The 23,839-nt window shown below is 38.5% G+C and overlaps 1 protein-coding gene across 3 annotated transcripts in view; it reads left to right on the forward strand.

The window, feature by feature from the left end:
* IPO8 (importin 8) overlaps nucleotides 1–23,602 on the forward strand; it is a 47,223-nt gene extending 23,621 nt beyond the window's left edge. Inside the window, exons 13-26 of one of the 3 annotated variants that reach the window (XM_066319769.1) lie at nucleotides 340–429; nucleotides 1,060–1,225; nucleotides 1,823–1,983; nucleotides 2,399–2,524; nucleotides 3,156–3,222; nucleotides 3,757–3,882; nucleotides 4,348–4,445; nucleotides 5,445–5,540; nucleotides 6,983–7,203; nucleotides 13,733–13,938; nucleotides 15,429–15,668; nucleotides 16,311–16,427; nucleotides 16,525–16,583; nucleotides 17,117–23,602. In XM_066319769.1, coding sequence (XP_066175866.1) covers nucleotides 340–429; nucleotides 1,060–1,225; nucleotides 1,823–1,983; nucleotides 2,399–2,524; nucleotides 3,156–3,222; nucleotides 3,757–3,882; nucleotides 4,348–4,445; nucleotides 5,445–5,540; nucleotides 6,983–7,203; nucleotides 13,733–13,938; nucleotides 15,429–15,668; nucleotides 16,311–16,427; nucleotides 16,525–16,547 — 1,737 coding nt within the window. In that variant the 3' untranslated portion in view covers nucleotides 16,548–16,583; nucleotides 17,117–23,602. Of the gene's footprint in view, nucleotides 1–339; nucleotides 430–1,059; nucleotides 1,226–1,822; nucleotides 1,984–2,398; nucleotides 2,525–3,155; nucleotides 3,223–3,756; nucleotides 3,883–4,347; nucleotides 4,446–5,444; nucleotides 5,541–6,982; nucleotides 7,204–13,732; nucleotides 13,993–15,428; nucleotides 15,669–16,310; nucleotides 16,428–16,524; nucleotides 16,584–17,116 lie in introns of those variants that run through there. The other 2 variants (XM_066319767.1, XM_066319770.1) reach the window with 2 other exon arrangements.
* Nucleotides 23,603–23,839: the final 237 nt, after the last annotated feature.

Genomic DNA, 23,839 nt, shown 5'->3' on the forward strand with positions numbered 1-23,839 from the left:
TGGAATTACTTGGTTATTGATCCTTGTTAGTTTTTAAGACAAATCAGCTGGAATTAATTGCCTTAAATAACATAAAAATTCCAGTTTACATGTTGTAATGAATAATGCCAAGTTGAATATTATTTGTACAGTTCTTTCACTTACCTGGCTTTGACCTTGCTGTGCTTTTGGGTTGGTTCTGTTCAAGGTAAGGGATCCAGTTCTATTTGTGGGAGGATACCTTTATTATATAGACAAATTATTGTATTTCCCAAAGTCAATATTTGAAACACATTATGGGCTAGAAAGAAATATGTAAAATGAATGGTCTCCAAAGATAATTCTTCCTTACTCCAACAGAAGAGTGTCTTCAAGGATCAAATGGAGCTGATGTTACAGAATCACGTGTTTCCCTTGTTCATGTCTAACCTGGGATACCTCAGAGCTCGAGTAAGTTCACCTGTTATATCAGTTCCAGCATTTACCAGGGTTCCTTCCTTTGCACTTTGATTTCATTATGAGTGTTACTGAAAGCAATTAGGTATGTGCATAGTAAAATTTAACATAACATTCTTGTGCGATGGTTTTGATTTTAAAAATGATTTTTCTGTTAAATGAATTGGTGCTTGTAAAAATGTTCACTTCTTCAATCAAACTTGAGAATTTGAGCAGCAATTGTGGCCATTTTTCATTAGCAGAGATGGCTGTGAAGACTAAGCAGGATTTCCACAAGTAGGTAATGTCAGCTTGAGTGTTGCTTGAAGAAAACCCCAAAGTGCCAATATCAGTCATGGACAAACAGTTTTCATTGTTTGTTTCTGATTTTATTTCCCCCAGACGGACCAAAGCTATGAATGCAAATCATGTGTACACAGAATTTATTGGAGATTGGGAAAGTATAATAAAGAACTGTTTGAGTGCAATACCTGCATTACATTTAGTGAAAGAACAGACCATAATTAAGTGGGGAAAAGAAAAGCAATGCATGCTAACAGGGAGTTAGTGAGCATTGGTTTTGACTCAGCTAGAAATGCTTAAAATTGCCATAGTCCCTAACTTGCTTCTCTTTTTGCCTTGCAGTCCTGTTGGGTACTTCATTCGTTCAGTGCTTTGAAATTTCACAATGAGCTAAACTTGAGGAATGCAGTAGAGCTGGCAAAGAAGAGCCTGATTGATGATAAGGAGATGCCTGTCAAAGTAGAAGCAGCCATAGCCCTCCAGACCTTAATAAGCAACCAAGAGCAAGGTATGTGACAGTGATTCATCAGCTGTATACACTGAACTATTGATTTTTTGTCGAGAGGAGGAGGTTGGTGCAGATTTATCTAAACATTTCTGTCATTTAAAGACACAGATTTCAGAATATTTTATCATGTTTAGACAGATTCACTTGCTCATTACATCCCAGAATTCCGACTTCAAATTTTTATGGCACGAAAGAAGTTAGAATCAGCATATTTGTTTTAGTAAAATAAATATCACCCATCTTCGGCTCTTTTTTAGTGAAGTTAAGCAGTGTGTGTGTTTAAAAATGATCACTGCTTATATATGAGAGAAAGTGTTCCTTCAAAACTGGATTTTTGCTGTAGGTGGCATTTCAATATTACACAATTTATTTACTCTGTCTACAAGTTATGGACTATAAAGTTGTCTTGGGTATGTTTTTTGTCTTTTTTATTTCTGTAGTGAATTCAAATTAAAAATCTTGTTTTGTTCATGAGTAATCAACTACCTGGTAGTTCCGAGATGTGTATTTGTATGTGTATTTGTGTATGTATGTGTATTTGTTGTGTATTTGTGCCTATGGATAGTTGATTTCACCTAGTTTCTACTGATCTTTTAGCCAAGGAATATGTGAAGCCTTATGTAAGGCCAGTGATGCAGGAGCTCCTGCACATTGTCACAGAGACAGAAAATGATGATCTCACTAATGTGATCCAAAAGATGATCTATGAGTACAGCCAGGAGGTTGCTACTATTGCTGTGGACATGACTCAGCATCTGGTAAGAGGAATAGTAAAACACCTCTCCAATCAGAAGCAAATGCCTAGTTTGGTTAACATTTAATGAACTCTGCTTGAAGTGCACACTGTTTAAAGTAATCTTTATGAGAGTCCACTTGTAGTATTTGCGGGGTTTTTTCTGTATGAAGCATTTTTAAAGCCTATAGGTTTTTCAAAGATACTGCTTTGTGTCAAGCACTATCTATTTAGCATTTCAAATGACTTAACATAGACCTCTAAAAAGGAGATTTTAATTTGCTGTGTTCCCCTTTCAAAAGTAGCGAGCATATTTTTTGGTGCTGACAGCTCTTACAGATAAGGCATTGCTGCTGCTGCATTAACTGCCTTGGTCTTGAATGACAAGTTAGAAACATGGGTTTGCTCTTGAATGTCAAGTTGGTTGGTTTTGTTCACAGGCTGAAATATTCGGTAAAGTACTTCAGAGTGAGGAGTATGAGGAAGTAGAGGACAAAACGGTTATGGCTATGGGCATCTTGCACACAATTGACACAATCCTGATGGTTGTGGAAGATCACAAGGAGGTGAGATTTTCCTTTGTACTTGCCTTCTTTCATTCATGGCAACAAACAGTTCTGTGTATGTTGCATCACTCAGCATGAGCATGCATTTACTACAGCAGGATGGTACCAAGCCATCTCCGATGGATTTAAAGCCCAGTTTACTTTTGTGATTTAATAATTGTTTAGCTTTCAACTTCAAGGAAATTTATGTCCCAAGGGTAAAATTGTTAGCCCTTACTTGGTAAACACTTCATTGGAATGTGCTGGTTTTGGTTGGGGTAGAATTAATTTTCTTCACAGTAGCTGGTTGTATTACAGAGTGTTAAAGTAGAATTTAAGAAGAAATATTTTACATAAGGCTAATTTTTTACAGTGATGAACCATATCTCTAGTTCACCCAGCAATTTCCTAGGAATTGATCTCCCAATTATGGTTGGAATGTATGTCCATATATCACATGTTCAGGGTAAAGAGGTTCTTTCTGTATCAGGGAGACTTTATTTCATAATACTGTGACTGTTAATGCAGCATTTAAAAAATTATAAAAGCCTTTTTGATTTGAAGAACTTATCTAACTGAATAAGTCAAATACATTTATTTGATTGCTGAATTTCTAATTTTTTAAATAAACTGCTTTATGTTTTTATTTCAGATCACTCAACAACTCGAGAGCATTTGTTTACAGATCATTGGCCTTGTTTTGCAGAAACATGTTATAGGTATGTTTAGAAATATGTAAAAACATGTAAATTAATTGTTATCTTCCAGAACAGTATTTCATCTTTTTGTATGTGTTTCTTTAAAGAAAAAAGTCACTACTTTACCACTGTAATTTGTTTCTCCTGATCTACTCTTGTACACTGTAGAGATTGGCTATTGTGTCTTGGAGGTCAAAAGCTGAAGATGCTGTTCTGGTTATAATTCTGGCTAATAGTGTTAAAGGACAATGTCTACAATTAGTTTCTTAACTAATCATCATCAAAAATTACAGATTTGTGACAAAGCCTTGCAGAAAAAACAAAGGCTGAGAAAAAAAAAAACAAAACTTTTTGCATATCATTACAACTATAGCCAACATAAGGCCTGTCTGAAAGAGTCTTTTACAATTTGCTTTATTTTTCTATGTATGGTTTAGTTTCTAATTGCTGTCTTCTAGTTGTTCATGACTCAGGATGCAGTTTCAGATCTCAAGGTATTTGCAAGTTAAATTTATTTTGTAAAACACCCTGCTTCAAATTGTTTACCTTTTGCAGAGTTTTATGAAGAAATTCTGTCCTTGGCCTTCAGCTTAACATGCCAGATGATTTCTCCTCAGATGTGGCAGCTTTTAGGTGTCCTGTACGAGGTTTTCCAGCAGGATTGCTTTGAATACTTTGCAGGTAAAGTCACTTCTGTTCTAATTATGTTTTTACTGTCTTTACTCTAAAACCCATTCTGATAAAGGGTCGCTTCCATTTTGTGTCTTGGTTTAAAGTGATCATGTATTTGAGTCATGCCCTGACCGTCTGTTTAGTGTGGGAGTGTAACGGGAGATATTTAAGTAAGAGGAAGCATGTTCAAATCTGTCAATCTGATCAGTTGTTGTAGGGATCCTGAACTCAAAGAAAGTTGAATATTCAAAGTTAATGTGAAACTGCAAATTGATTAATTAAAATGTAGTCCTGTTCTAGTTCCATGAATGCACCCTGCATAGTGAATTTTATGAAGAATTCTTCCAGAAAAGACCTTGGCAGGGTTTGCATTTCCAACCATATTCAAGAAGCTTAAAGGAATTAATTCCCCTCTAGGACTACCTCTCTGGCTAGCACTTTCTGTAACTTCTTTCTCTTTTCCCTCTTCTGCAGATATGATGCCTCTCTTGCATAATTATGTGACCATTGACACTGATACTTTACTGTCTAACCCAAAGCATTTAGAAATCATTTACTCTATGTGTAAAAAGGTAAGGCTTCTGATTCTTACTGTTGTGCTTATCACTGGTACATAACACTTAGAGGAGCTGAGTGACCTGAACATGCCATGTGGTGGCCAAGCATTTCAGAACTGAGTGAATTTTAGTCTTCACTCAGTTCTGAGCACACGCAGCACCTTCACACTTTTTAAGTGACATGCTTTAAAAAAATTGCATGCAAAAATCTGTGTGGGAGAAAGTTGCTGTGTGTCTTGACTCTCTTCTATGGAGAGCTATTTTGGTAAGCTGGGAATTAATGAAGCCTGATTTCCTTGGGTTGTATATCTTGTAGTTGGACTCTGGTTGTCAGCTAAGGTGCGAACTCATTTGAAGTTCTTCCTACATTTCTCTTGTTTCTCTTTTATGCTGAGTCTCTCTTGTATAACAAAGCATGAGATCATGCTGCAGTCCTCCTCTGATTTGAGGCCTTAGAGAATGTTAGCCATCTAGCTACCTGCTTATTTTTAAGAAACTTAGTGTATTTAAATGTGAAAATTTTGCTTCTTCTGTCAGGTTTGACAGTGACCATGGGGTTGAAATGTACTGAGATGAAGCATTTTCATGTGTATGTGCCTGCACACAGAATGATTGATACATCTTGTTCTTAATCAGAAACTAGCCTAGACATGGCACTTCACTTTGCCAATGACTGTTAGAATTGAAGTGAAAATATGGAAGCACAATGTGGAAAACATCAGTGATTCTTAAAAGTGACATTTCTTTCTAAAAAAGAGAAAGTGAGGACATACAGAGAATACAACATTCTTTAAGAACTACAGCAATTTCTTCTAGTTTTTAAAATTCACCTTTAGCCACTTAGCCTTCTTTATGTTCTGTAGAGATTAATTATGTGTCTTAATTCCTCACAAAATGTAACATGAATACATATGTATATGCTGTGTAGAGATTTTTGGATGTATGCAGGCACAGGAGCACTTGCTTTCAGTGCTGTCAGTGACTGATAAATTAAATTGTTACTCTATTTGTTAGGTACTGACAGGAGATGCGGGAGAAGATGCCGAGTGCCATGCAGCCAAACTCCTAGAAGTGATTGTCCTTCAATGCAAAGGACGGGGTATTGACCAGGTGATACATATTGAACAGGTTTTCACTTTTATTACTTTCTAATGATTAATGACTCCTGAGAGCAACAGCTGGAATTAGAGAATTTGAGGGAAGTGTTAAGGTAGGGAGAAAGACAGAAACAAGTAAATGAACTCAGGAGAGTTCGTACCGTTGGGGTTTTTTTGATTTTGAGACAAGATATTATTGCGTGACCACAAAATACATATGGACAGAATTATAAGGATGTAGTGTGTTGTGCAAGATTGTCCTTTTTTGCTTTCTCTCAATAGAATTTCCCTTTTGATGCAAAACCTAGTTAAAATTACTGTGTCTGAGAGGTTAACTGTACATATGAAACTGCTATTTTTTTCTCCAAGCTATAGGAACTTTATGATGTTTTAAATTACTTACTGTATTTGGAAGTGCAGAATTTTTAACATGGCTGGATTGTGATTGCAGGGAGAAACATAATCATAATTTTCCAGGGTTTCTTAGAACACCTTTTTAGAAAGGAGTCTTTTTCCTATTAAGGGCTAAATTCTGGAGTCACGTAATGAGTCTAAATTATCTTGATGCTTGATATTGCCACAGTGCAATCCATGGACTTGAGGAATAAATTTTCAGTTAATTTCACTGAAACTATATATATATCTTTATGTATATATATATATATATAGCTTTACTAGTGTAAATCTGAAGTAATTGAAGATAAAAATATTGTCTGAAAGATTCTATTTTTAAAGGAAATCTGGAAGAGTTTAAAGTGAATTCAATACATTTGCATTGAAATAAGTATGTGGTGGAAGGCTTCTTGAGTGGTACAACTCTGTGAATTAAAATGATTGCACCCTGAACTGAAACTCATAAACTAAAACTTTTGTAATGCTTCCCAAATTTTGTGAAGTATAAATTTGCCCATTGAAATATATATGTGTTGAGAAGATGCTTATTTCATTGTTTAGAAATTTGTGCATGTCTGCTTTTATCTGACTAAATTAATTTTAAACTTTTATAAAAAATTTAACATCACTTTACATTTACTAGGAAAAAACTTCTTGTGTTATGGATTTAGGTAGTTTAATTTCTAATGCCTGTTAGTTTTGAAATTGTTTGGTCTCTTTCCTTAATGATGAGAATATCTTGAATTTTTTTCTAAAGCTTTTACATGCTAGAACAAGCTCCACCAAATGGCCCCAATTATTCTCCTCTGTGCTCAGAATAACATTGCAGTTTTTAGCTCAGAGAAGAGCTGTTTTGGGGAAGATTTATAAGCGTGTGATTGGAGGCTAGAAAGTGAATAGAATGTGTTCCTTGCTTCTATACCTGAACTTCAGATAACTTAGGACACAATTCTGGCAAAAGAATTATAAAATTTTGTATAATCTGGCAACATGTCTAATGACTATTTTCCTTTTTTTTTTTTTTTTTTTTTTCTTTTCTTTCTTTTCTCATTATATGCCCAGTGTATTCCCCTCTTTGTTGAGGCTGTTCTGGAGCGCTTGACTCGAGGAGTTAAAACAAGTGAACTTCGTACCATGTGTCTTCAAGTTGCCATAGCTGCACTCTACTACAATCCTGACCTACTTTTGCACACCTTGGAGAACATCAGATTTCCACACAATCCTGAGCCCATCACTGCACAGTTCATAAACCAGTGGATGAATGACACAGACTGTTTTTTTGGGCAAGTATTGAGGGTTGGTGGGGTTTTTTAGAATATTTGGGATTGATCAACTGGTTTTCAACATGTTAACTTTTTTTTCTGAAACGCTGTGTATGTACTTTCTGTTCTGTGTTTTGTAAGTTCTTTTTAACTGCTCCATTTAATTTTAAAAAATTATTCTTTCCAGTGAACCCCACCTCTGATTTTAAATGAATTTTCACAATCAACTTGCATATTTATCGTTGTGCCATTGACTGCTTAGGGTACTGCTGAACTTAAACATTGCTGTGACCTCCCTTGAATGTGTGTGTGCTGCACTGGTGTGCACTCAGGCAGGAGCTGAGCATTTGTAAAGTTAATGAAGGGGAACAAAGCCTGTCATCACCTAGCAAAGCATGCACTTGATGCTGAGCAGAGGTGAAGGCCAGTGCTTGCCTCTCAGCTGAGATGAGGTGTCTTAACTGTGGTATTCAAATCCACTTAAGGGTAAAGCAGACAGATGTAGTTAACAGCTACCTCTCACCTTCTGCTTGAGTTTTGTTTTGTTACTGGAGGCTGACATCTGCCTGCAGGTGCATGGATAGGCTTAGGCCATGTCTTCTTTAAGTTGCTTCTTCCACACTTTGTGGTGATATTACTGTTAATTACTAATTTATTTTTATATTTACCAACTTTAGAAAAGGGCAAGACACTGTAGGATTTCCACGTACCAGTTTTCTTTTACGGCTGAAGTGAAGTTCTTGAGCTTCATCTCTGTGTGTTCATTTTTTTCTACTACATATCACATGCTGAGTGCATACATAGATGGTAGGATAGAAGATATTCCCTACAGATGGTAAACTGAAAGAGATTTATGGCCTGAAACAGTTCATCCTGGAGCATTCAGTGAGAAACTAGTCATATTCAGAGAGGAAAAATGTTGAGGGTCTGACTAGGCTCCAGTCTCAAATAGGAGCTACAGCTGTGAGCTACAGCCTAATTTTCAGTTCTTCTGTTGCTCTTCAAAAAACATCAGCTACTGAAACTACTGCAGTCTCAAATAAACTCTTTATTTGGAGCTGATACAAAGGTTAACAAAGCCTGTGAAAATGAGAAGTTAAACATGTGGTTGTCATGCCCATCATTCTGCCCAGACTGCACTTGAATGGCAGCAGAGGATTAAAAATCTCTGTTTGTTCTGCTGCTACCAGAAAAGAAATAGTTAGCTGTAATACTGCATAAATCTAAAAGTCATTCTTCCTTCTGTGCTTTCTCTTCATATTGTGGCTCCAAGTGTAGGCTGGGGCTTCTGCTGTAGTACTGCTGGTGAGACACTGACATGCTGTAAGGGATTTTCTCTCTTTCCCTCCAGAGAACACTGCTTCTAGCAGACCATTTGTTTTCTTAGGAGTATTAAAGGACCCCCAGATTCAGAGGCCTAACTAAACAGGAAAAGACAGCCATGCAAAAAAATGTCATGTTCTTGAAACCCTTCCTTGGGTCCCCCCTAACAAGTTCATGTCTTCATCAGAGAGCAGTGGGAATCCTTATTTGTACAGTCCTTTTTGTCATCAGCTGCCATTTGCTGCTTTGGTCTAACTTGGTTTACTTTCCATTAAGAAGCAGTTTTAGGCCCAGATTCAAATAATTTGGTAAACTCACAGATCCTAGAGAAACTGGACAAGATCAAAGTAGATCTGCCTCTGGATGTGAAGGATCAGGTGAATCTTGCTGTCATTTCATTCCATGCAGGAAATTTGAAACGTGGTGGTGACAGTGGCTGTTCAAGATGCTTTGTCCACATAAATCTCACTCTTGTGTGGACATTCCATCCTTGGAAGTGTTCAAGGTCAGGCTGGATAGGATTTTGAGCAACCTGGTCTAGTGGAAGGTGTCCATTCCCGTGGCAGAGGGGTTGGAACTAGATGACCTTTAGGGTCCCTTCCATACACACAGAATCACACACAGAGTCACACACAGAGTCACTAGGTTGGAAGAGACCTTCAAGGTCATCGAGTCCAACCCAACCCTAACACCTCAAGTAAACCATGGCCACATCCAGTCTTTTTTTAAAACATATCTAGGGATGATGACTCCACCACCTCCCCAGGCAGACCATTCCAGTACTTTATCACCCTTTCTGTAAAAAATTTCTTCCTAATATCTGACCTATATTCCCCTTGACACAGCTTAAGACTGTGTCCTCTCATTCTGTCAATTGCTGCCTGGAGAGAGAGACAACCCCCAGCTGACACAACCACCCTTCAGGAAGTTGTAGAGAGTAGTAAGGTCACCTCTGAGTTTCCTTTTTTCCAGGCTAAACACCCCCAGCTCCCTCAGTCGTTCCTCAGGGTTTGTGTTCCAAGCCCTTCACCAGCTTTGTTGCCTCCTTTGGATGCGCTCAAGTGTCTCAATGTCCTCCCTAAACTGAGGGGCCAGAGCTGGACACAGCACTCGAGGTGTGGCCTCACCAGTGCCCAGGACAGGGGAACAATGACCTCCCTGCTCCTGCTGGCCACACCATTGCTGATACAAGCCAGGATGCCTTTGGGTCTCTTGGCCACCAGCACACTGCTGGCTCCTGTTCAGCTGTTGTCACCAGCACTCCCAGGTCCCTTTCCTCCTGAGCACTGACCAGCCACACCATCCCCAGCCTGTAATGCTGCAGGGAGTTATTGTGGCCAGAGCGCAGGACTCAGCACTTGGACTTATTAAACGTCATCTTACTGGATTCCAGCCCAAACTGTTCTATGGTTCTGTGTCTTTCTTCTGTTCCTGTGAAGTCTTAGTCCCTATAGATCCTGCTCTGCCAGCAGTAGGGTTGTGCATGGCTGTACATGCTCAGGCTGGAGCCAATGGTGTTTGCCAAAAGAATGCAGTATTTCTGGAGCAGCACGTGTAAACACATGAGATGGAATCCATGGGAAAAATGGAGGGGAAAAGCAGTTATGGTAAGATAAGTAGCTATTCTTCCATGTTAAAACCATGGAAACTATGGAAAAATATTACAAATTTGGCATATTAAAAATCAGCCAGGCAAGGAGAACTCAGAACTTACAAGGGTAAAACTGTGCATAAATTGAGTATGTCATAGTGGGTATCACCTATCTGTGGTTGTGTGCTAATAGTGCCTATATGCCATGGGATATTGTATTTATTTCTAAATGTTTTCTACAGTAACTTCTCACTGGAAGGCTTTGTCCAGAAACATTTGCTCCTTACCACTTTGTACCTTTTTCCTGACAACTGTTTGGGTGAAACTTCTGCATGACTTAGGCTTATTCTCATGCTAGAAATTCTTCTGTGGTAACTAGGGTGAAAGGAGAATCTCACTTGCTTCAAAAAACTCCTCAGTAAGTGGTTTTGGTTTTTTTGAAGCTGAATAGGGTTATATATTTGATAGGATTTTGAATAGTTAAAAATCCTGGGTTCCTCAGGGTTGTACATAAAAATCCCAGTCTTATGTTGGTTCCAACTTTGCATCTAGAAGAAAATGGCTAATTATTTGCAGTTTGTCCCGGAACTGGATTGATGTAATAGAAAGAAACTTGATTCTCACATAAAGGAGCACAGCAAACCAGTAAAAGAAAAGGCTTAGTGATTTTTCTCTGAAATACTTTTGGCTTGGTTTAAAATACAAAAGATTTTAAAATCCTTTGTGCTGTATTAGAAGAAAGTGTGTTAGCAAGAAGAGGTCCTGCAGATTATGAGGAGACCACACACAGCTTATTAAAAATAGACTTGGCTTGGAGTCGTGCATTGCAGTGCTGTGTGTTGTGTGTTTAACACTCCAGGCTTGATAAACCATTGAGGAATAAGCAGAGTCCCTGATTGTTAGGGAGGGCTATTGTGTGCTTCTGAGCAAATAAGCACGGATCTCAAAGCAGAAATGACTAAAGAGAATCATATCCAGGCTTCTTTGAGCAGATGGAAGGGTGCTGAAACAACGAGCCTTTCGATAGCAACGGAATGGTCCTGAAGCCATTCTTTGCTATTATGAAAATTTATAAAACTCTATTTTGCTTGTTCAGTCCTATGGGTCCTTAATACAGCTGGGGCATAGTAGAATACTGAACTTCAGGCAAGGCAGATGCTTTTCCTGCTGTTTGTCTCTGCTAGCAGGTGAAAGAAACGTCTCCTTCTGGTTCAGGTTCACTAAAGATGGCTCGATGCCTGAATTTCTGCTGTCCTGTAGGGCCTTCTAATGGCATGCATATTCTGGAGACATGTGTTCATTTTTGCAACTCCTCTGTTTAGCAGCTTTAAAGTGGAGCGTGACAAATATGCTGTGGGTTTTTGTCATTTGGGCCACTTCCTAATTATGGCTCCTTTTCAAACGGCAGGGCTTCATTCTTGTGCTTTGATTTACTGTCCCAAAATTATAATTTAATATGAAGCAAAGCCATTAATTACTAAGAATTTTTTTTTCACATTTTACTGTTGCATTTTGCCATTGGCATTGTGCAGTGGTGGCTTTTTCAAATGCATGATAAACAACAGTGCTAAGAGTTGTTAGTTTACTCTGGTGCATGTGGCTGAAATTGCTTCTTTGTACATTTGGGTCCTGAAGAAATTTCATGGCTTCCCAGTGTCAAGATGCAGAATTGAAATCTTGTGCATGGGTTACAGAGCTTTGGTCACACCTGGATCACAGTGCTGACAGAAGGAGTAGGTTGAGAAATTTTTTGCACTTCTACTTGGACTAAGCTGTCCCTCATTTATAGCTTTAGCTTGGCTTTTGGTCTGCAAAGTATCAGCCTGAGAGCAAACAGCTTCTTTTCAACATGCAGGAGTAGGTCATTTCAGCTGAGAGGAGTAAGGGATTTATGGTGTTTTTTTCATGAAAACAGACCTTGTTTCTCTATTTCAGTCTCCCTGGCTGGTTTGTGTGCCCTCTTTTGTGTCCCATTCCATCTGAAAAGAAAGGATTGTGGTTACAGGAACACTCTGTTCCTGCTTGCACTTCGGTGCATTCTTCAACACGTGTAGCCAAGCAGCCAAACCCAGTGTGACAAAGTGTGTCATTTGATATGCTGGTTGACTTTGTTGTTCTTGGAAGGTCTGCTGCAATCATAATGTTCTGCACAGTCATATATAGTTTATTTTTGTTGTCAGCTACTCTTGAGAATGATCCCTTCAGTAAATCCTAACAGGACTGACAGTGTGGGAGGTGTCATGAAAATCCCTCCAGATCTCTAACCTTGTCTAAGCTCAAGTAAAGTTTAGAAAGCTGCAATACAGGATCACTTGTCTTACTTAAAGGATATAGTAGTTCAGTACCATGTCATATAGGAACTTCGGTACTGAAATGCTAAGCACTTCAAAAATCGTTACAGAAATACAGCTTTTAAGTGGTGGATTGAGCTGGTTGTTCCCCTGTTAGCTTTGTTGCAGCCTTGTGGTGCCCATCTTCTTCTCTCTCAACTTCTCTTCATTCTGAAGTAAAATTGGTTCAGTAGTGGAAGTATCCCAAGAGTTTAGAGGATGAGAGTTATGGCCATTTTCTAGCCCAGCTTTAGAGGTTTGCTTGATTGTTCTAGGTTTTGCTGGCACTACTTGTCCTCCAGAAAGCTTGCACAGAAGCTGTCAGCATCAAATTGAATAGTTCAAACAAAAAAAGCTCCTCTCAAGCCCATTATAACAAAATACTGTAATGTTAGCTTCAAGTTGAATACTTCTGATGTTCCAGTAAAGGAGAACCAAAGAGTGTCTGCAGAGGCATTTAAAGATATTTTTTTTCCATCTCATTTGCAGAAACTTCTGTTTCTGGAAGTGAAAATCAATTCTTATGTTTGAGAGCATAAGTTCTTACCTAGTTTCCTGATTATGGTCACATAAAATTCTTTCTGCTACTAATTTAATTAATTTCTTTCCCTTCAATTGTCTGCAGTTTGTTTTACAGGAGTTCTACTCATTTGCAAGTTCCCAGTTTGAATATACTGCCAGTTATTCTTGATAAGATGGAATAATTTCCCTGCTTTCACCAGAATTAGCAATGTGTCTCAAGTTAGCATTAGAAATAGTGTATTGAAATATGTATAAAACAACCATTCTTGATGGACTTCTCACAGTTTAACTTCAGCTGTCCCTGGGGCATTCCATAAATGCACCCTGCAATTCAATGCATTTCTGCTTATCATTGCTCTTCACTAATAGTTTTTGCTAATTTCCGTCCCTGAAACAGGACTGCTATCAAAGCCAAGGCAAATTAATTTTCTATCCTATTTAATAATGATAATCTGTATCAAATGCTTTATTAAAGACAAGATAGTCTACATAATTATTTAACAGTGTTTATTTAGCGTTACAAATTTTGCATTTGGTAATCAGAAAAAGTTGCTCCAGGAATTTCGGTGCTTGGAAGATGTTTAATTATTATTGGACCAGTACTTTCCAGTGGGAAACTTGCATTCAGAACAAAGAAAATAGTTTGTCTAGGATCTTTGAACATAGACTTTGAACATAGCCTCTGAGACATTGTCTTCTGCCGTGTCAAACACCAAGATTTTAATGTTTGCTACATAATGCAGTGAAAATCTGTTTTTTGCCTAACAATTGTTTATTTTTTCAGACTCCATGACAGAAAGATGTGTATAATAGGACTGAGCATCCTAATGGAGTTGCAGAACCGACCACCTGCAGTGGATGCCGTGGCTGCCCAGATCGTTCCTTCAATCCTCCTCCTCTTCTTGGGCTTAAAACAAGTTTGCACCTCGCGAGAGCTCACAGAACATGAGGATCATGCTAAAGATGAAAAACACTTTGCAGAAGATAATGGTAAAATCTCCCCTTTTCACATTGTGGATTTTGTCTGGATTTAATTTAAAGGGGGTAAGAAATTGCAGTTTGTTTTTAAGACCCATTAGTCTGCTGAAAATAGCTCGGCTTACTGGGTGCTTGAAATAGGATCTTAGGAGTTGATTTTTCCTCCCAAAATGTAATTAAAATGTTTCAAGGTGTAACAGCTAACATTTTGTGAAAGGGTAGTATTGGTTCCACAGTGACTTGCAGGTCTACTCTTCTGGGTTGTGAATATGCCCTGTCTTCTCACACAGGCAGCAGGAGTTTGCCAGGACTCCACTAGGTATATTCTTAATTCCTGGAAAGATTAAGAATATTGGAATTAATTAGGTATATTCTTAATTCCTGGAAAGATTAGGAATGTATTGGAAAGAAGCTGTTCCACTGCCCAGCTGTTTGAAAGACCTTTTTGACTGAATTTTGAAGAAGGTCCTGGCAGGTCATCGTTGTCCAAATAGAAAGTTGTTTTTGGAGTGAGGTTTGAGACAGCGGAGGTTCCTTGAGCACACAGGCCACTAACCTCTGTGTCTGCCAGAAGAGAAAAAACATCAAAGTATGCCTTACAGAGGGAGTTGTGGGAATTATGCACAGCATTGCAGGCAAATGTGTTTGACAAGGAGTAGATGTTTTGAGGTCTGAAGATTAGATTGGATGTAAGCAGATTATGTAACCCACTCACATTTCACCCATGATTGTTCTGTAACAGAATCGCAGAAATCTTCTCAATACATAGGAATACAGTATGGAAACAGCACAGAAATGTTCAAATCTCTGTCCTTTGATTCAGTCCCTGCTTGCTGCATCTATAGTCATCTTTATTCTTTCTAAACTGTTAACACAGGAAGAGCTGCAGGTTTGGAAATGAAGGTCTTGGTTTTGTAAAATCTTGATTATAAGTCAGAAATACTTTTCCTTAAGTAAGAAAGAGCAGTATTAAGAATTGCAGGTTGCAGTTGGATTTAATTCAAGGGGTCATAGTTTCATAAGCAGAATGGATAGTAACACCAACATAACATATTGGTTTAAGTTGTTCACATAAGGCAACACTCAAGAAGAGAAGCAGACAGTTGGTCTACAGATGGATCTCATGGTTTTATGTACATCTGTCAATTCTGTGCAAGTCTCTGTAATTTAAAAAGCAGAGTGATGGACCATTTAATGGAAGACATTTCCTCAAAAGTTGTGGACCCTATAATTGCACAATGACTGCATAAATGAAAGAAGAAAAAAGATGGCAGTTTCACGTTGCTCAGGTCTGCATAGAAACAAAAGTTTAACTGATCTTGAGTGTAGGAAATATTTTGACTGCTTCATTTTTCTACGACTGAAGATTTTGGGGAAAGGGTGTCAACAGAAGGTCCCCTTCACAGCCAAAACCTCAATTTACTAATTGGTTTTAATTCATGAGTCCTTGTTTCCTTACAGTTTTAAACTTTGTTTTACAAAACGTGTCAATGCTTTTGCAGAAGAGATACCGAGCGATGAGGATGAGACAAATGAAGTGAGCCAGGCAATGCAAGAGAACCACAGTGGAGGAGGAGGTGGTGGCAGTGCTGGAGGTGGAGTGGAAGAGGATGAAGATGATGATGATGATGATGACTGGGATGAAGATGCCTTGGAAGAGACTGCTCTTGAAGGGTTCAGCACACCTCTTGACCTTGAAAATGGTGTTGATGAATACCAGTTTTTTACACAAGCACTTCTAAGTATGTGTTTCCGGATTGGCAGAATGATATAACACAATGAAATCAGTTGTCACTGGGGAAAACCCTTTTCTTTTTTATGAGTAATAGTTTAGATTACTGAAACTGTAAAATGTGATCTCGCTTTCTGATGTTAGTCCTACAATTCTTTGGCTTACTAGTGCTGCAAAAAAACAAATGGTAGCAAATACAGCCAGAGATTAATTCTCTTTGCATTCTCCCTCAGAATTTTTCAATCACAGCCTAAATAAATGGGGCTTGGTCACAAGAGGGACTCCTATGTAGAGAAATATTTGTCACCTTCTAGATGTTAATGGAGAAATTATTTTCTCCCTTTCCTGTTTCACTAATCTTGTTGCTTTTAGTTTTCATGACTTTTAAATTCAGTTCACATTGTCCATGAATAATGGCCACATGGTTGGTTAACTTCCTGTTTCAGAAAGCAGAGGATGTAATTAAGTTCCCCAAAATGGATTGCCTCTGTTAGAGTGGGAATTCTGCGCAAAGAAAACCGACAGGAATGCTGATCTTGCTTTGCAGTGCAGGTTCTGTTTTAAAACCAACCAGAATTTCCATGTGTTTCATTTTGTTGTTCTGAAATGAACTTGTATGTAAGCTGACAGTCACTTTCCTCTGTTGCTGCAGCGGTGCAGAGCCGGGATGCAGCCTGGTACCATTCCCTGACCGCGCCCCTGAGCGAGGATCAGAAGAAACAGCTGCAGGAGATTTACACATTAGCAGAGCACCGGAGAACTGCTGCAGGTGAGTCACTTCCCTGGGCCCCTTTCAGCTCTTGAATAGATGTTGGAGATGCTTCTAATCTGTAACAACAACCTCTGTGCTAATTAACGTTTTCTAGGAAGCCTGAGCAGGATATCATGATTACATTATTCCTTGCCTGGAAGTGTGTTATTCAGAGTAAGTTTACTGTTGTTTCTAATTAATTGCCTTCTCATTGAATTGTGCTGCTGTTTGAACAGGGTATGAACTAGTTTTACACAATCTGACATTTGAAATGAAGATCAAGTTAAGGCAATATCTATCTGCAGCTAGGCATTTGTTGAAGATTACTAGGAATTATTATGTGTTTAACAGTTTTCTAAATTTTTAACTACTAATATTGCCTTTGCAGTTAGTGTGAGGTTTCAGATGGGTAGAAAGCTTGCATCATGGGAAATAAATTTAGTTTTAATCAAAAGGAATGCAGAATAGTGTAGCATAGAGCGATTCAGTAGAGGATTAATCTCTCAACTGTGTTGTAGCGGTGTGCACACTTATACCTTTAGAGAAAACCTGAGTGTAATTTATTCCTGTCATTACATTTAGGGAATGAAATTTTGACTCAGCTGAGAGTTTTCTCCATAACTTTGCATTCTTAGCTGAGCTGTATTGTCTCTGACAAAGGTGTTCTCTCTAGTTTATTTTTCATATCCTTTTTCTTTGAATTCTAGAGACTAAGACAATAGAACAACAAAGTGGCTATACATTTGACAACAAAGGACTGATCACAGCATTTAATTTTGCTGGAAATACTCCCGGTGGCAACTGAAGGATCGGCTGCAAAAGTCAATGGGAAGGGTATCATCATTACATTTTCTTGAAATCATCGTGACTTCTGAGTGATAGGGGAGGATAATTTAATGCTGCTGAAGGTTTTCTGGAAAATAGCGGTGTGCTTCCCCCACCAGAATGCTCTTTCTAACCAGCTACAGTAATGTACAAATTCTTGTGGTGTTTTTATAAGTTGATGGACTGAAAGGAAACGTTTGTCCTCAAGGAACCTGGATGACCGGGAGGGGCCAGGCTGCATCTAATTGAGTTGCACTTCTCAGGTTTTTGCTGTGCAGAATTGATAGATTCATATGGATAACAGTGCCTTCTGTTGTACATGGATTGCCTGAACAAATGGATTTTGGAGTGCATTATAATTTTTTAAGTGTAAGGACATTTCCTGATACACTGTAAGCCTTGGTTCCGTGTTTTCCAATCACCTGCTTTTTACTGCTCGGTTTAATTGTTGGTTGCATACAAATTGCTGTATTCAGAATATTAGCACGCCTTCCCTATTTGGTGCAGACCAAATGTGTAGAGGGAGGTGTTTGTTGGAGTTGCAAAGCATACACTGGTTATGTCAAAGGATCTTAACAAAGTGGCAGGTTTTCCCTTGATGCAGTAGTCTTAAATTATTTCTCTTAGCCATAAATTCAACTCACTTGAGTTACAATGGCTTGCCTGGCAGGTGGCTACCCTAAATCTGCATCAATATTAACTCCTGCCTGGACAAGTGGTATGGCCCTCTCATGTAGATGTTCTAAATGACAAATTATTTCTGCTATTATTGATGAATATTGGATTATACATGGGATAATTTCTTCCGGTTTTACTCATTCATTACCATTCCAGTGGTAGTACTAAATAATGTGGTACAAAATATTTGCAATATTTTATTTATTTTGATAGAAGAAGAACAGCTTCAAACTTGCTTCTTACTATTACACTCTGTGATTGTATTTCTGGTCTGCATTGCAGTTGATTATTCTTGTTCCATGCTGAAATTTCTTTATATGACTTTTTTTCCTAAATTTTGAAGACTGCTTTCACCAGGGGAGGTTTATACTAGATATTAGGAAAAATTTCCTCATGGGAAGGGTGGTCACACATTGGGGCAGGTTTCCCAGGGAAGTGGGAAGAATCAGCATCCCTGGAAGTGTTTAAACAACATATAGACATGGCACTTAGGGTTTAGCAGTAAACATGGGGTTTACAGTTATACTTGATGATCTTAGAGGTCTTTTCCAGCCTAAAGGGTTCTATAGAACAAGGTGTTTGTGGAAAAGTTCATTTAGAGAGGAAGTGATAGCAGTACTAATTTCAATAGGTGCCCCTCCTTTAGGTCTGCCGGGATCGCAGTGGTGTAGCAAAAAGCAGTAAGGGTGCTTTAGAATGTGAACTTCGGATTGGAGATAAAATGTTTAGACCAGATTTTGTCTCTATGTGTTAATTTCTTCATGATTTTAAAATATTCACCAATCAATTTTAAACACATACTAATAATCGATTTCTTTACAGCAGTGGCCCAAATAAAAAGTCAAAGTCTTTCCCATACCCCATCAAATTTTTTCACTACTACAGTAAATTACGGACTGCTGGCCCTGTGCAGCGCTGAAGGTTTCATTTTTGACATTTTGGTTGAGTCTGATAAATCTGAAGCACTCTGTGCCTTGGCTTCTGGAAGAGGCCAGAGGATCTCTGCCTGTTCCTTCTGGAATTTTCCTAGCCTGGCAGCTGTGGGGCAGAACGTTCCCTACGCTTTCCTGTTTCCTGCACCTTTGTGTCAGATTCTAAGGCTGTTTCTGTGCTGCTGCTTCCTCTCTTTTATTTGCCTTCGTCTCCCCAGCAGCTACAGAGTAAAGTTGGCCTGGTTCATGTAGGTTTTTCACTAATGCTGCTCAGTTAATAGCAACAGTGAAAATGTCTCATTTTTAGGCTGTTGTACATGTGGAAAATTGTGAGAATTCCAGGGTCGGTATTTCCAAAAGGGAACAGTGTGTTGAGCTGCATTGGACAGGCTCTTTAAGTTCAAGCAGCAGAAGGCCAAAAATATCCTTTATTTTGAATGTCAGGTTATGAAAATTACAGGTCACTTGCTAACTTAGGCCTGAGGGTGTATTGACTGAGACAGTAAATAAGAAACCAATACATTCAGCTTGTTGGGGAGTTTATCAGAAACCACAGAAGTTTTGAAATCATTCACAAATTTCAGAAATTATATTTGGGAGTGAAGGGCACTGATGGCTTCTCTCTTACCTGTCAGTTGAAATTAGGTATTGGGCAGGTAAATTCTGTTTAAGTCCTTTATTATTTTATTGAAAGAAACAGGATTGTCAAGTTGGGTTTCTTTCAAAGCCTATTTGCCTTCTCTGTACTGGCATGCAGAGTAGAAGATGGATTTATTTTTCTTCTGCTAATGAGGTTGCTTGCACAGTCACAGGCTAATATTTAGGAATTGATGTGTTCAAGGTAAAATCTGCTTTTGTATAGCATCATCTTGGTGTCACTCAGCTGAACTATGGCTGCTCCTTAGTTCTGCTTTTTGTATACTTTTCAAATCAACTGCCAAGAAAATTTCATCCAGATGTTTCATACAAGAGTTTAATCAGCAGTGTGGAGTCGGGAATCTTTGTTGTCTCTTTTGCAATGGGGTCAGAGATGTCTGGGGGAATGGCATGTAAAAAGGTTAAATGCCTTTTCCATCCCAGAAGATTCATGAGCAAATGTTTCTACTGGCAAAAGCAAATGTTAATTATTTTATTCCTTTTTTTAAAAAAAGGTTTTTCATCCAAAAAGATTTATGGGGCTCTGGCCTCCAGTTTAACACATGGTTAACATGATAAATACCCATTTGTACATGAACATAAGTAGGTAATGGATTTTAGGTGTTTCTTTTTGAGCTGTGTCCAGCTTTGTACTACATTAAAGGGAGAGTAACACAAATGTTCATCTACTGTCTCACTTTGAAGCCGAGGTAATCGTGGGATATCAGATAACAGCACTGCCAACCAAGCATGGTGTATCTGCCATTGGAAGGACAGAGAATCCTGAATGTATTGCAAAATAAAACAAAGGCTGATATCTGGTGAGTTACGTAGCCCCATGCCTGTATTCCCAAAGTGTAAAGATGATCCATATGGGCACCACAGTGGGTTTACATAGGAAATTAGTGTTATGGGGGCTATAATCATAGCAAATGGGAACCTACATAAGCTGCTTTTCTAGATAAAATTAACTGATCCTGGGTGTTGAACTGCATTTGCTGTTTTGTCACTTGTGAAAAGAAAGTAAGAATCACCACATGTTTTGGCTGCCTCTTTTTGCTGTCTCTTTCAGCATTCAAGTGCATTGCTTGCTTTCATTACAAAGCAGAATCTTTAATCACATTAGCCACTTCCAGGAAGAGTGCAGCTGAGAAATAGGTTAAAATCAAGCTGAGAAAAAGGTTAAAAAACCTCAAACCTCAACAACTGCCCAAAACCCACATGTGCACCATCTGACTGAAATGAATGTGCTTTGGGAGTGTTAAGTCAAAATATTTAAAGAATGTCACACAAATGCTATTGTGAAATTCTTTGCTTTAGGGAAAAAGGCTGCCTGTGAGGTGTCAGGGAGCCATGAAATGCTCTGCTTTAGGTCATGCACTTTGCCTGTGAAGTCCTGGTAGTTTGTAACTCTGGATTCCATCATACATTGGATTACATCATACAGAGGAGAGATGGTAGGACACTACAGGATTTTTTTTCCTGCTACAAAGCCAGAGTCTGTCTTGAGATTATCTTGAACCAAAGGAATTATAGACAACATGAATGATTAACTGTCCTGTTTCCAGAATACTTTTCTGTCTTTTTCTTTCCTCCTTTTCTTCATTTGTCAGCCACAATATTATTGGATATTTCAGGGAGTTTTCAAAATACCTGAAAAGGTAAACCTTAAACAATTTTTATAAAATCTTTTTCTTGAAGCAGTGCAATTTATCAGTTGTGTTTCTCTCTGTAGAACGGTCTCTCATTTGACATACACAGATGATAAGAACTTGAAAAGCCCCTCACTTGTGCCTGTGGTTTGATGAGCCTCTCTGTGATTTACTCTTTACAATGGGCACTTCGAAATCTCCACACCTTGTACTGAAATTTGCTCAAAGGATAGGCAAAAATGCACTGTGTAGTGGAGTACCCAGTCCTCATTCTGAGATATGCCCCAGTCAGTCTTTGGTTAATATTTGGCAGACTGGTGGTCAGTTCCTCAAGGATCTCTGTCTCTTGACTGAGGACATTCTTCAAGTCCAAGAGGCTTTCTCTGCAGGTTGGCAGAGGATCGATTTTCCCTGACTGCAGAAAAGCATACAACAGATATGGTTATGAACTTCTTGATCTTAGGAGTGAAAATAGCTTTCTTTTCTCTAGGATATCAGGTTTTAATTCCTTTGGGTGGGATACAGTAGAGATGCATGTTCCCATTGTGTTTAAGGAAGCCAGACACTATTCCAGAGACCAGAAAATCTCAGCATAAAACCATATCATATAGAAGATGTGTGAATAGGCCAAACTGCTTGCTTTGGACACCTCTTCTGCTGCTACTACTTCAATAAAACCAATCAGGGAAAACCAGTGTAAAATGAGAGAAAATTAAAGCAATGCTTGGGCACTAGACAGGCAGAAACTTTCCTGGTCCTGGATCTATTTCCAATACTCACTGCAAATCCACACAGATACTCTTTGAATACAATATGCATCATCTGTATGGATGTCAATACACTGACTGACAGCCATTAATGAAAGATGAAGACTTAATGTGATTTTTCTCTGGCAGAAATCAGATACATCCCTTTAAAAAGTCTGGAAACTGCTTGTCCTGTGAGGTTCACAATCACCAATATGAGACAATCAGTGGGATTACAGTCTTTCTTTAAGATTATCAGCATACCTCCTAAAGGGCTACTGAAAGTGCTCTTTCTCTAGGGACCTGGTAGATGAACTACCCTTGAACTAGAACAGTTTTGGGGAACACCAGTTCAGAGAGAATCTGCAGGCATATGTGGTTGTGCTGAATTGGGAAAGGATCCTTCTAAACAGAGGGGATGCTTTTGACATGATCTAAGATGTGCAGCATTCCCGATGTTGCCTACGTCTTCTGGAGATGCATCCAAGAACTTTGTCCCATGCCTGCCTTTGGGAAGAGAATGTGCTTGGGCAGTCCCAAATTTGGTGTGGCGCTTTGAACTTTAGATCAGAAAAGGATTTTGATTACAAGTTGTTCATAACAGAAAAATGAGGTGGAATTGTTACATTAATGCTAGAATTCTCTTTGTGGGCTGTGTAGAGGTTCACAGTTTAAGTATTTGGCTCTGTTCATGGTGGGGTAAGAATTGAACTTTCAGATACATGGATTTCTCCAACATGAATACGACAGTGTCAGCTGCAGGATTCACCTGAGAGAGCGTCAGTCAGGGGCTGCCTGCTGGACCATCCGGATTATGTTACCTGAAGTGAAATGCAAAAACTCTAAAATTACTTGATAGTTAAAGCTGTTGAGCAACAAAAATTTTCTTGAAATGAGATTTTGATATTATTCTCAGGTATGTTTTATTTTTCATGTTTCATGACCTTATACCAAATGCAAAATTTCTTCATAACATAGAGGCTGTTCATTTCTCACAGAATTGTTTACCACTGAAGGTGTTCATCCAAGAACTGTTCCTCATTTTTAAGTACTTTCAACATGTTTGTTAGTCAAGTTGCACATATCCATCTTTTACCACTTTTCATGCACAGAGATCTTGGAAATGAACTTAACAAAAGGAAGAGCAGTGCTTTGAAAAGACAAGATTATGCATAAGCAGGTTATTTTTAGAAAACAGAAGAACGATGGCTTCTGAAGAAAATATGGAACTATTAAAATTTATACAGAAGTGCGTGAAGTAAATTAATGTAAGACAATGTAAGCAAGACATGTTCTTTGATCACAGCCATACTGTTTATTTTTCATTGCCAAACAATGTGTGACACTTGCTTTTGATTGCATGTGCTGTTGGAATAATGCCTAACATAAATCACATTAAATGTTTTGAGGGCTCAAAAGGAGGCCGGAGGGGCCATGCACATATCTTTTGATACTAAAGCAAAGAGATGAGCCCAGGACTGCTGTGACTGGAGGCAGCCTGCTATGTGCTACATTAGCAGATTGAATTGCAGGATCATCACCTTTGTAGAAACCCTGAAATACTAGACTGTGGGTTGGCTTTGAGGGCAAGAATTGACAAATGCAAAGCATGCATTGGTGACAAGAAGAACCTCTTCCTAGCTTAAAGAATTCTGTACAGTGTTCTCTCAAGCTGTGCTGAATTTGCTTTAAAAACAGTAATAAATCTTATTGCTTAGGTCGAATGTTACATCTGTTGTGCATTTATATGGGAAGAATAATATTTCTTAAAAAAATGTAACATGTCACCTACCAAGGAGCCAAATCTCATTTTATAGCTGCTTTTCATACAGCCATAAAACTTCTTTGCAAGAACACCCGAGAATTAATTTTAAACAAATGTGTGTGTTATCCAGAGTTAATATGTGCATTTGTGTAGCAGTGCGTTTGTTAATCTCTGGCTCGTGAAGGCAACTGTTCAC

Source organism: Sylvia atricapilla, chromosome 5 (assembly GCF_009819655.1).
Source record: "Sylvia atricapilla isolate bSylAtr1 chromosome 5, bSylAtr1.pri, whole genome shotgun sequence".
In the NCBI taxonomy this organism is placed as follows: domain Eukaryota; kingdom Metazoa; phylum Chordata; class Aves; order Passeriformes; family Sylviidae; genus Sylvia; species Sylvia atricapilla.